The sequence below is a fragment of the Morone saxatilis genome, unplaced genomic scaffold (assembly GCF_004916995.1).
Source record: "Morone saxatilis isolate NCDOM2014 unplaced genomic scaffold, NCSU_SB_2.0 Contig12, whole genome shotgun sequence".
NCBI classification, from domain to species: domain Eukaryota; kingdom Metazoa; phylum Chordata; class Actinopteri; family Moronidae; genus Morone; species Morone saxatilis.
The window spans coordinates 5996530-6010471 of NW_023339674.1; the positions used below are offsets into that span (position 1 = coordinate 5996530).

A 13942-nucleotide genomic window follows, 5' to 3' on the forward strand; every position below is an offset into this window, starting at 1 on the left:
CTAACTCTAAACATTGTCTGTCCTATTCTCTGGTCTATTTTTAGTTCGCTCGTGAAGTTACATAAGAGTCCCACATTAACAAAGGCAGGGGGTCATGAGAGAGGATTGGTGGGGTCGGAGGGGGTGGAGACGGGACATCTTTAATGGTTTGCAGTGGCGACGGCTCTAGAGGGCTCGGTTTGGAGATAAAGAAACTGAGCAGACAAAAGGCCTAGTGAAAAATAGACGCCCCTGACTGTGTGGGACCATGCCACCCTCCGACCCAGCATATAAATCTCAACTGCAGTAATGAGAACTCGGCTGGAAATGTAAAACAAAAGAGACACTTTGGAGGTGGAGATGCTATAAACGACAGGCAATTTACTGATGTTGTTTTCGGGGAGTCAAAAGCACAGCCTGAGTTGACCCTCTGATCATGTGGTCTAAAAGTGTTTTGGATGGCGGTGTCGCTCGCTCGGTCTAAAACTAAAATATGTTCGCGGGTCTTGGATGGATTGCTAAACAGATTTATGTTCCCCAGACTCTAACTTTGGTGATCCCCCAAGTTTTCCTCTGTCACCATGATGTTGACACTTTTTTTGTTTTTTAGTGAAATCTCCACAGCTATTGGATGGATTATCATGAAACTTGGTATTCACATTCACTGTGCCCAAACGGTAAATTCTAATGACTTTGGTGGTCCTATGACTTTACATCCGCTGCCACAATGAGGTAGACATTTGTGGTCTGAGTGAGATGTCTCCACAACTATTGGACGGCTGGCCATTAAACTTGGTGCATGCATTCATGATCCCCTGAGGATCAACTGCAACGACTTTGGTGATCTCTTAACTCATCTTTAACCATCAGGTCAATACTTGAGTTTGTGAGCAAATACCTGCAAAAAGTGCAATTATGCAAAAGTGGTCTAATGGTGCTACAGAAGAGTATATTGTTGCAGTGGCCACATTACACAAAACATATTGGGTAGAAAAGAATCAAGAGTTTTAAAGCACATGATTGTGGTGGCTTTAAACATGGCAATTGGTTCACCAGAGGCTTCGTCAGCCATATTGCATCATGAGATAAGAATTTGTTTAGTTAGACCCTCTGGCTGTGCCGCAAGGCTTTGCTCAGTATCACAGCAGGGTTGAAGTGAGAGTTTAAAGAGAAAAATATCCTGGTTTGGAAGTCTGGTAGGAAAACACTGGTTTTCTTCTGGAAAATGTCCACAGGGTGACACACTACTTTACGAGGGTCTTTGGAGAATGTTGTAATAGTTCTCACTCCCATCTTTTTTTTTATATTTTGCCGGCAGACCAGGAAACCTTCCTGAATGCTTGTTCTCCTACTTCACATTTTGTGTCTCTCTTAAAGAGTTTTATATCCCAGAACATTTCGTGTTGACAATCAGAGTAAACAAATTTAAGTGTTGCATAAGGTCTTCCTTTCACTTTAACCACTGCCAGTTGAGCTGTACTCAGCCTTTTCTAAGGAGCTTGTTGAAGTGCTTGGCTAGTCAATACTTGTAACACTGGCTCACAGATCTGGTACCCAAGGGCAGAGTCAGGAGGTAGCTGTTGCCATGACAATGTCTACTTTGTATTTGATTATTTCATTTAGGGCAGATTTTGATTCCCAACTATAGCATTAAAACCAATTTTGTAATGATATTTGACCGAACACTGTGATGATCTGTTAAATTCCAGCTCTCATAATTTTCTCAAAACCATCGATGAATTCTAGACAGAATAATCTAAAGGGCAGGAAGTCAGTTTTTCCTATGACAGCCTTGTCTTTGTTTCCTGCAGGTGTTCGAGAAGTTGAAAGACCACATGCTAATCCCTGTGTCCAACATGGAGAAGGTCAAAGTGGACGGAGCCCTCACATGCTGCTCTGTACTCATCAACAAGAAGGCCAACATCTGAGCGTGCCCACCAGGGGGTCTCTCAGTGCATGGTACCAAGCGGAGCCTGTATCCGATCACCAAGGATCCCAATGATTAGCAAAACTATCTTTGTACTTGGAGGAAGGACAGGCAAGTTTGTTGTTGCTGAGGGACAAAGAAAATATAAATCTGAGGGAGTCATCTGGTCTCCCTTTCCCCCAAAAACACTCAAATTACATTAAAACACTCAAATTACATTAAAAGGTCTTTTAAGAGTGTTAATAGTTCAGTTGACATAAAACACAATTAGTTAAAAATTATCTTTGTCTCTAAAATAATTAGGATAATACATTAAAACTAGTGTTACTTTTCTCTTGATTTGGGTATATTCTAATATTTTCTACAAAAATCTGAAATCAAAGCAAAATATTTTGCAGTTTAGATAAGGGGTCAAAAATTCAACCCATGTCAAGCCATATATGATTTTTTGACAGTATTTCTTTCTTAGTAACTAGTCTATAAACGATAAAAAAAGAATTCAGATTAATAACAATTACTAAAAAAAGAAGATCTGATCCCAAATCAGAGAAGTAGAGCCATGTTGAGCCACCCCCCACCCAACTACCGCTCATGTGTAGACCAATCCTCGCTTACTGTTCGATGTTTACAACCCTTTAGAACCACGCAGAACAGATCACTGGACAAACAAAACCAGATAGATCTGTTTGAGAATTTTTGTTGCCATTGAAAAGTAGTCTAACCAACACTTCACTGCAGGTTTATGAATTATATAACTAACACATGATGCAAACAGTTGGTTTATACTGTTTACATGCATCATTTTAACTGTGATTTAATTTTGTGTGTATTTGGTTATATAATGCAATTGCGATTCAGTTTGTAATTTACTTTTCAAGAACTGCCTTTTGGTGCAAGATGGAGGACAAAAATCCTGCTACTGCTGTAAATCTCACTGTCAGAATTGCTATTTAGCAGTTTTTAACTGGTATTTTAAATTCCTGCGGTTTCTTTACAGTTGGTGCTGAGTAAATTTCATCACTGTGCATAATTTCAAAACCACTGACACACTATTGTGTACTTTATTGAAATGCATGACTGTGAATTTTAGGTTGTTTTGTCACTCTGAAAATACAGTTCTTGTAAAGCCTTCTTTAGATACGAGCTTTTGGTATGATCGCAGTGTCATAATTATTTGTTTTTGTGATTGATATTGAAATTACTGCCATTGAGACCTGAGGTGCTCCTGCTTTTCATGACTGTTTCTTGCTAATCATTGCTATTGATCGTGCAGTACTGGATACAATTCTTGACTGATTTCAATAATTGCCACCAGCTAAAAGTAGCCTATTAATTTATTCTACAAGGACCATGGCCATTTTGTGTAAGCAATTTTGTTTAGATCTGTGTGGAGATGCAAATCTGTTCCAACTCTACAGAGGACAAATAACAGCTGCCCGTTGGGAAAAGTACTGGATGTTTTCATTATTATAAGATGAACTAAGCATTCATTTATTCCAACATAACACCTCTTCTCCTTTTAATGTACAATGCCTGTATGGAAAACCAATGAGGTCACTCCTGCTGAATGATTCTGAAGGCACTGTAGTTTTCACACACCATTGGTTCTGCCTGTGTTGTTGATTACACCCGTTCTCTTGTTTTTTTTCCTGTCTGGTCGTTTTTACTCCAAAACTGACTGTAAACATGCTGTGAAGCTGATGTCTGTTCCACTAAATCCAAAAACACCAAATGTGACTGCAGTGAGAGAGTTTGCACTCTGTATGCAGAACAAGCTAACTGCCCCTGTTTGGTGTGTTTCCATGGGTATTCACAGTGGTAGCTGCCAGCAGGAGTTTCGAGCAGTGCTTCTTAACCAGGGGTCCAGGGACCCCTAGGAGTCTTAAAATTAGGTTTCAGGGCGTCCCCAGAGAAATAGGGAGTATTTTAATTCCACTATTATTTGATTCACTAGAAGTTAGCCCAATACGATATGTATAAGAATGACTCTTCTGTCTATAGGTTTCACACTCTTCATTGTTAATCTGCCAATCTACAGATAAAAAATCATGGTATAACCACATTTTACTAGACATGGATTCCTCAGACTAAAATTATATCAAATACGGGTCCACAGCCTGATGTGTATCAATTTGTGGGTCCTATGACCACCTACAAACGGTTGTGGAACCACTTGGTTTACAAGGGTTTTATGAGTGCTGTTTGCGTGGCCTTATCTGGTTGTTGCTAGCTCAATTTATGGGGTCCTTCGACACCTAAAAGGTTGCCTCGAAAACCCACTGGTTTAAAGCGTTCCTTCACTGGAGTGCTGTTTTTGATGGCCTTATTCTGTGTTGTAGCTCAATTTATGTTTGAGGCCTGTAGACATGTACACTGTACATACACTACACTGTACACGTTTAAGCCCGACACATCTGAAACCATGTTGTTTCTCAGTGTGATTGTAAGTGAAAGTTGAGTAAATGACATCAGGAGGTGATTCAACCTCCCTCTATAGACGTTTGTGTATGGACAAGCGGGCAGTGATGATGAAACATGGAAAGAATTCCTGTTGGGAGGAGAGGCTTGTACACCAGTAAACACTGACTCTCTTAAACTTTCTGTGTCTTTCTCTTGACTGTCTCACTCTCAGCACTCACTTTCTCCCACCCTCTGCTATTGCCTCATAGGCGATCTGGGCTAATTTATGGCTATGATATCATACAGTCTGGCGAACACTGTAGATGTGATGGCCTGCCGTTAAAAGTGTGACACTAGTAGTATATTTTACAGAAGGCAGCTGGCTGGGTGCAGGGTGATAGCATAGTTGCAGAGCACCCAGTTCTGATTCTCACGCAGTTACTCCAGAAGGCTGAGCCAGGCAGGACCAGTCATACACTGTATGATTAGTACAATGTCAAACATTGGATTTTACACAAGTAAAGTCATTTCATCTAAAATTGTCATCAAATCGCTTGTACAGCTCTGGGGCACCATAACCTTTTCCTATCTCTGATTTAAAATCAGAAAACATTTAATACATACTTGGCTCTTGGCTGGCAAGGCTGGATGTGAGTAACGGCTCCTGAAAAAGTGTGCTGACTTTGTTGAAGCCTTTTTTATCCTCTTACTAATCCCCTCACTCATCCCAGTAATCACTGATGTTGTGTTTCCAACTCAGGTCTCTTGGTTTTCATACAAGTTGTGAGTAATGATTATTTGAGTCATCTTAAATTGAGCCTTTCGTCTACTTTGTGTAATAAATTAACATCTAGCATTCAACTGTGGTGTGCATTTTAATTCATATTTAGTTTAACATATTGACAACATATTTACAGGTATAACCCTCAATAGATAATGAGGCTTCATCAAGTGAGATAAACAACAAACCTGAATCTGGGCCAAAATCTGTTTCATTTTGAGTGGTGTACATTAACTAGTGGTGTCTCAGTGAGGACTTGCTCTGACAACACAGAGACAACCCATCTCTACCCGTTGATCTCTGCTACCACCTAGTGACACAAAAAATCTTAAGACGGACAAAAACAAGGTTTGTATCTAGGAACACAAAACAGTGCAGCTGCTGTTTGGTTGGAAGCAATGAAAGCTGCTGTCCAGCAAGCTGCAGAGTGTCTCCTATGTTATGGTTGAGTTCACAAGAAATGCAAATGGGAGAAAAACAGCTCAATGTTTATTGGCAAGAATACAAACCCTCATGTTACAATGTAATGCACGATGAACTAAAAGCTTATCTCGGCTTTTACAGTTTTGTTTTTTTTAGTTTTGGTTACATGTCACATAAATGTCCTCCAAAACTTTTTAGACTTTTTACCCACAAGAAATATGTACAATATACATGAGTTAATGAGTATATAACAATAAACAATGGCAAGGCAAAGGAAAAAAAAATAAGAAAATATACAAAGGAAGTGACATTCTAATGCTTAATAAAAAGAAATGTGCAAATCTAAACTGAACCCTTGTGGAATAGTCCCAATCCCTAATGGCACCTTCTTTTTTACATTGTTTTTCTTCTTTTTTTTTTTTAAAAAACTTTTCTTATCCAAGGTATTCTAAGCATACAGCAGTACCAGATATTGTTAACAGTGTTCTTATACAGTTTTCTTAACCACTAAAAACACAGTGTGGTCTTTTCTTGCAGTCTCATGAAGTATCTTGTGATCTACTCTTCCCTCTGGTGGACATAAAAAGATACAGCAATAGATAAACTAATATATAATATATCATGCCCAAATATCTTCAACAGCATTTGAGCCAGATAGATATAGATATTAGATAATAGATATTCTTGAAATCTAATCTAATCTTCAAATCTTAATGGCATTTCAGCTACAAAAGACTGCATCAAGAGCCATAATCAAAAATAACCCCCCCATTACACTATGAACACATGGTTTTTATTGCTATCAAAGCTTTATCCACAGCAGGAGCAATGCAGTGAACTTGGATGTGTACATCTATGAATTTACAGTGAGTTAATGTATCAAAAAGAGAGTTGCATGTTATACAACAAATATGCACCAGTGGAAACAAAGTACATTTAGCTACAGGGGAAATTGGTATAAAGGTTGCCTGGCTCCCTTGCAGCAGTGACCTTGCAGTCGAATTTCTCTGCAGACTTAGCCAGAAGTAAGTAGGAATGGTTGAGGAAGTCGGTGCCTGAGCAGGGTGGAGTACAGACTGAGCCATTAGTGCAGGAAGAGTGACATTTTTTGATGAGCTCTTCCTTCACCGGTGGGTCTTCTTTCTCTCCAACCTGCTCGTAGACATACATGTTCCCTTTTGGGCAAAGGATGACACTGTCTCTGTTCAGAGTCACATAGTCTGGAAAGTGTCCAGTTCCAGGACTTCCATCTACCTGTTCTGTGCTGGAGAAGCTTCTGCCTGGTGACAGGAGCGGGGTGGAAGTCTCTGATGGCTTCCCCAATCCTGAAACCTCATCATCATGAGGAGAGATTATCTCCAGCACAGATGAAGTGGTTTCCTCAAAGCACTGCTTTGCTGTTGATGGAGGATCCTGTAGTATAAACACAAAGTAATTCATTTTTAACACCTGGGGACACTGAGTTGAGTGTAAACTAACTTGGTTGTATCACTCACGATTTATATTTTGTTATTACTTGTTTTATCTATCTATCTATATGCACAATTCTGTGGTAAAACAATTTACCCATCTCGGCCCATTGAGCTCTGTCAGAAAGCCTTGTAGGACTTTGTCAAGGTTGGGCACTGGTGGCCAAATGTACAGCTTGAGCTCACTATAAAAATGAACATGAAAATATATTTATTTTTAGACAAATTCATTAAAAGAATTGTGTAAAAGTTTAGTGCACAAAGTAGAGTAGTTAGTGATTTGAAATGACTTTTAGAATACAAAACTGTGTTAAAGGGGGTTATACAGTACAAATTGATATCCATTTACAATGATGGATGGAGGTAACATATTTTATTTTTTCACAAGATTCTGTTTCTCTGTATATTTCTAGGAAGTGGAGTCTGATTAAAATCTGAATGAGTTGGTAAAAGGTCCTACCTGAGACACGTGGGAAACAAGGCGATGAGGATAATAACCATTATCAGCATCAAGACAGGGATACACAGCATGAGCCATATGCCTGTGAAGGTTATTTATATTGCATTAAGGTTTGAATGGTGTCCAATTGTTACTCTAAGTAAATTAACCTATAAGAACTGCATTCGATAGGTCTACAATATTTATATTTTAATGTAGTGAGACATAGCAGTGCATTTCATACAGCTACTAATTGCTAATTTTTATCACACAGCTAAACTTGAATAAATTAAATGTTAAAGTTCTTACATAATAACAGTAGAGTACGACAGCTGCATTGCATTTAGTGCAATTTTACAATGTTTTGATTGTAATTTTTTTTACAAATCAATGTGGATTACTGTATAAATAAATGGGTTGTACACTGACTTTTGTCAGTGTGAACTTACCACTGTCAGTGGGGGTGTCACCAGTAAGCACATCTGACCAGTCACTCCAGTAAATGGAGCTGATAAGTTTAGCTCTGCACTTAACGTTGTACTGTCTGCCCGTTGGAACCTCTAGACAAGTGCCACTCTGATTCTTCAGGGATACCATCTGGTGACAGAAGGATTCATTTGACATTCGGTGTTGAGAACATTAAATGGGAATCTTAGTGAAGATGTACTTGAAATATATTCACATTCCCTCACTCAAAACTCAAAACTGGTTTCATTCCCTACTGTTGCATTTGCACTAAATATTTGTTGCATATTCTCATGATTTTGCAAGCAATTTTCTTGCAACATCCAGCGTTAAACCAATATAATGGATCATCTTCTCACTGTATGTAGAATTGAAAGTTACTTCTTTGCTGCCATCTGGTGGTAATATAAAGAACACATAATATCAGAACACACCACAAAAAAGACACAAAGTTTCTCAGAAACCAAAAACCCTAACATGGCCCGAGAGTATCTTAACCATTAAAAAAAAAGAAAAGAAAAACATGCAGTTGTGGCTGTAAATGACTTCTTACCATCCATGTTTCCTCCCCTCTGATCTGGTAGCCAACTTCATACTGCAGGTGAGCCGACAGAGACGGAAGTGGAGCTTTCCATTCCAAGCACAACTTATTTTTCTTCAGTGTTCCTCTGAGATGCCTTGGTGGAGATGTTTTGACTAAAAACAAACAGCACACTTAATTTGTCAAAACACAAAGCCGTGGATGCACACTTTTTCTGAGGCCTGATGGGGAAAAAATAAGAAGTAGCAGTAACTGATTAATTAAAGTCTGCTGCACATAGTGTATGTAAACTGGAGCTTAGCTACCTTGATCCAGCCTGCAGCTGTCTAGGTGAGCTAACTTGCTAAATTCCATGGTTATGAAAAAAATAAAAGCTTGTTAAATATATATTTGAGCAAATCAGATTTTGGATTCTGGATTTTTTTTATATTCCTAGGGTTTCTTTTTGGGGCAACTGCATAGAGTCCAACATCAGCCTGTGAAGTAGCTTTTCCTTTGACTAAAACTGTACTAACAAAGCAAGAAGGAACAAAAATCACTCACTGCTGTTGTTGAGCATGAACTCTGGACTATAGAAGGTTCTGCTGAGTAGAGTTCTGCTGAGTGGAGTGCTGCTGAGCTTGACCCTGACTTTACTGGACTTATCTCCTTGGAAACGGCAAAGGTCAGTCATGTCCCTGTCAGGGAGACACTCGGTCCACTCTGTCCAGCCCAAAGTTTCACTGTCAGAGTGATGGTATTATCATTTCAAATCAAAGCCATCAGTTTAGGGGGTGTCACCCAAAGAACTAAACATATTTAATGTTGTGTGTCTAGTGTTTCCTGCGGAGGATGTTATCAAAAACAACTTGGTATTCCACTCAAACACTCTGTGACATGATCACAGAAAGATCTGAGGACTTTAATCAACCAGTGGTGAAATGTAGTAAGAATGTAATGTACCTGAGACCCATCTTGTAGAAAAGTTTCTCTTCATTATATCTGCTCCCATTCCACTGACAGGTGAGGGTTTGCAGGTCAGAGGTGTAGCACGTTAGTGAAATATCATCTGAAAAAGAGAAAATATTTCTCAGTCAAGTATTGCATCTGTGACAGAAGCGGTCATGGGATGAGATGTGAGTTAGTTATACACTCATACATTTCTCACTCTTGTCATTTGGACACACCTGCACTTTGGGGAACCATGGCTCGCATAGGGTGTGACCAGCTGCTCCAGTGTCCTGCACCTAAATTGCTGGCACGTTTGACCCTGAGCTGGATCTTAACCTCCTCCCCTGGTACCAGAGAGTCTAGTATGTAGTAGTCCTCCTTTGGCTGAAGAAATCACAAACATCATAGATTTTACAATATTATTCAGATTTTGTTTCATTCAACTTTTTTTCACATGCTGTAATTACCAAAGCAGCCCTACAGGTGAACGAATAATAATAATAATAATAATAATAATAATAATAATAATAATATAATGGAAATACAAAGAAATAGAAATAAACATAAAAATAAAAAATATTATTTATTTTTTTTGGTCTTGGCACACATTAAAGTCACTGTAAAATAATTTTTAAAATGATCCCTTTTTCCCCACTATGATTTGCTGTTAGTCTTAAACCTTGGGCCATCACAAGTTGATAACAATACTTTGGGGGTTTGATCTCACAGGGCTCAGAACCCCTTTTGTGGGGCACGTTTCTGTAAATGATGTATATGAAAGTACTAAAATTGCATAGTAATAGAAGTAGCCTATGAAAACTGAACTATCCTGAAACTAAGGGGAAAGTCGCTGGTGCCATTCTGATGAAATATATCACCTACAAAATCCCCCAAAAGACAAAAAAATGACTGTCCGCCTGTCAAATCTAATCATGGTGAATATCACTGCCTCGCTCATATAGGCTATAAAAACCTTACCACGTTCATAAACTTCAATTTGAGCCCAAGATAAACTTTATACAGTACATGTATATATAGTACATAAGGTAACTGCAATTTCTGACACTGTGCAGTGATACACATAGGCCATCAGTACAACAGGATGTGTGATATGATTATAGATGTAGATTATAAATCTAACTAGAGGTTGCTCTACTTTTTGTTTTAGGTTTGGAGTATTAATTTGTTTCATAATTTAGTATTAAATCATTAAATAGAAACTCTCAATTTAAAATCTCTCAACACCCCCAACTCTGACTGACTTGAGAACAAGTAATGCTTTATTTCTTTTTTTTTTATTTATTATTTTACAAACAATATTATTTATATAATTGTGACTTGTCTGATCATATTTTACTACCTTTTGTTAGTTGTCATCATACTAACTCGTATGCTAGGCATACCAATACTTAGATTATATAAAAACTGCCTTTATGCTCACACGCAATATATGTGAGTTTGACTTTGGCAGTCATTTTAGAAGAGTTGTGTGTACCTCTTTTATCTTCTCTCCCAGCCCCTTGGAGGAGTATTGAATCCGATAGCTCACATAATTTTTCCAGTATCGCGATTTGTTTGAGGTCCATGAAACCCGCAGCTGTCCTGCTTGGTCATTATGGTGTACGGACACATTGAAGGGGGGGTCCAGGAGAACTAGAGACAAAATAAGGACAAAAAACATTACAGAATCCACTGGTGAAAATATTTCACTGGTGTTTAGGCAACAGGTGAACCCTGGCTTTCATGACCTTTTTGACAGGAGACCCAAAGACCCAGGACACACTGGAGGACTTAAGTCTTCTGTCTTGGGGATACACATGATCAACTTGCCCTGCTTGTTAAGCTGGCAGCTTTTCATTTAGCTAACATGCAGAGGCTGATACACATACCGATTTTAGAGTGGAAAATTCACTGATTACCGGTATGGTGGCCGATAAAGTGAATCTCTGAGCTGGAATGAAAAATAGACCTTTTCTTTTTGGGTTGTGCAGTAATATATATAAAGATACTTTTTAGAGGATGCTTTCTCAAACAAATAACTTTATTTGAGAATATAAAGTTAAACATTCTTTAACATATTAAATCATTTAACACATACATTGTGTCAATTCTTGTTGACGTTGCCGAGAGTTGCTTATTCTCTCTTATTCTGTGCTGCTTGACACAGTATTGTAAATCGAGAAACAAATATATTACCAGAAGCATTATTTTCTGCATTATATTACAGAAAAAAAACAGCTTTCATACATGACCCTTTTGCGGGTTAACTGCTTTCCCTTCCTTGGACCACTGGTACTGACCACTGCAGACCGGGAACACCTCACAAGAGAAGCAGTTTTGGAGATGCTCTGACCCAGTGGTCTAGCCATCACAATTTGGTCCTTGTCGAAGTCACTCAAATCCTCACACTGCCCATTTTTCCTTCTTCTAACACATCAACTTTGAGACAGAAATGTTCACAATGATTGCTGCATAATATATACCATCCACTGACAGGTGCCATGATAACCAGATGTTCATTCACTTCACCTATCAGTGGTCATAATGTTATGTCTGATCGGTGTATGTGGGAGGCTGGGGAAAGTGGAACCACAATGATGAGGAGAGAAGATGTTAAGAAAGTTAAATAAGAAGTGAAGTTTGCTGTGTAAATGTGTGTTATAGCTGGGGTGAATACTGTCTCTTTTGTTTGATTCCCTCTTGGTCCAAAAGGACAGATGTTGTAGTCTTGCATAAGTTTAATAGGCAGTGGTCAATGTTGAGGAGGTGGCTAAAATTCGCTGAGCTTTTTCTCAGGGATGGGATGGGAAGCTGTATGGAATAGGGGCTGAGATTTATACAGGAATTATATATATTTTATGTACAGAAAAAAGACATTGTGACAGACAAGGAATCAATCAATTTCCATTCCTCCTTTGTTGAGTAAGTAAATATTGTGAAAACAAATGTCTTACAGTTGTCCTCCACACTGACGTCCCGTTCGTAGAGGGTGGTGTTGGTGTTGCGCTCCACCACTTTAAGGTGTATACCCACAAACAGAAGAACATCTGAGCTAGGAAATGAGCAGATGTGGAGGAAAGTGCCCTCTTCTGTTCTCTGGACAGACATGCTGCACCTTTCCTCTCTGTGCAGTGACAAACACAATGTTTGGACATTTTGGAATACATTAATACATCAATCAAACTTTATTTGAATAGCATCTTTCACCCAGGTAAGTGCAGTTTAGGGTAACTAATGATATATGTGTAAGGTTCAAAAGTAAACACCAAAGGAGAAATAAAATAATTAAAAATAATAATAATTAACATAAGACAAGTGCTTGGTTGATATGGGTTTTTGTGTGTTTCCCCTAAACCTGTAGTCCTATGGAATACAGGGTGGAGAAGCCACTATAGGATATATAGGATAGGATACTCAAAGTACACATGGAAAAACTGAAGAAAAGTACTGTTTAAATGATTTGAAACTCTCTGCAGTTCCTTAATATATAAAAACCCAATGCATTTATTGTGTATAACATACGTCCGAATTCTGTAGAACAAATCATAGGTCATTTTGTCTGCAGTCTCAAAGAAGCAGGTGAAATCCTTTTCTGTGCGGGTGAAACATTTGGGATCCGGCACATCCTTCAAGAGCCTAATATCTGCTCCAGAAATGACAAACATAACACATGAGCACTCTTGGAATAAGTCATGTCCCCCAAATTCTTGTTAGATGTTAACTTGTGGGAATAAGATATTTCATTGTGGCAACAAGTTAGTGTCATAGAGTAAAATCTTTCTGTTGGGAAAAAAATGTTGTCACCTTGTGCTAACTTGTTTTGAAGGAACAAGACCCATTCAGTTCCGGGACAAGTGATACAGATCTTTGTGGCACAACATATCTTGTTCCCACAAGATAAGGTTTGCACAAGATGATAGTCTCAGGACAAAATAGTTGGTGGTTGCTACAACAACAATGTAGCAACTCATGTAAAATAACTTCTACCTACTGTACAACTTATTAGCCTGTTCTCACAGCATACATATACAGTATATTTGGGGATTTGAGGGGCTTTGCATCATATACGTAACAGTCAAAATTTCCAGTGGAAATAAACACTAAATGAGAAAAATATAGCTGTTAACTGTACTGCATTCAAATGGATTTAAATTGTACTTCAACTGTACAAAAATAAATTATCCTTAAGCCCCTACCTTCCCTTGAGAGAAGATTGACAGTCCCATTCTTGCAATGTATCCCAGGCACAATCCATACGCTAATAAGGAGTATCTCCCACCTGCAGAGCGAATTCATGGTAGATGTCGGTATTATGAAGAATTAGATATGCTAAACCACTATGGCACTTAAGCTAACACAACATGTGCTTTTGTATGTGTATTGTGGTTGTCTCTTATGTAGGGTTTTGAGTGTGCATGGGTGAGGGTTGAGCAGTGCTGAGGGGTTGGCCCAATGTGTCTAAAGATGTGCTTAGAATAGGAAGTCTAAGTAGGAAGCTTTGTGCACAGTGGAAGTAAGCACCAAAAAGGCAGTTTGGCAGGAGTTAATGAGAGTAAATATTGAATAAGTGAATAACACTGATTATCTG

General features: G+C 38.6%; 2 protein-coding genes across 2 annotated transcripts in view; one reads left to right on the forward strand and one right to left on the reverse strand.

Annotated features, from left to right (window-relative positions):
* The window catches only part of ddah1 (dimethylarginine dimethylaminohydrolase 1), a gene marked incomplete in the record, with an annotated part of 70828 nt that extends 67205 nt beyond the window's left edge, over positions 1–3623 (forward strand). Inside the window, 1 exon segment of the mRNA XM_035652984.1 lies at positions 1791–3623. Coding sequence (XP_035508877.1) covers positions 1791–1907 — 117 coding nt within the window.
* Positions 3624–5559: 1936 nt separating this feature from the next.
* On the reverse strand, positions 5560–13756 carry mpl (MPL proto-oncogene, thrombopoietin receptor). The gene is made up of 12 exons (XM_035652985.1): positions 13551–13756; positions 12877–12997; positions 12309–12478; positions 10850–11007; positions 9591–9738; positions 9367–9472; positions 8968–9146; positions 8437–8579; positions 7868–8015; positions 7440–7521; positions 7077–7164; positions 5560–6923 (listed from the first exon to the last, which is right to left on the reverse strand). The coding sequence occupies exons 1-12, from the start codon at positions 13648–13650 to the stop codon at positions 6447–6449; spliced, it is 1920 nt and encodes a 639-aa protein (XP_035508878.1). The 5' UTR covers positions 13651–13756; the 3' UTR covers positions 5560–6446.
* Positions 13757–13942: the final 186 nt, after the last annotated feature.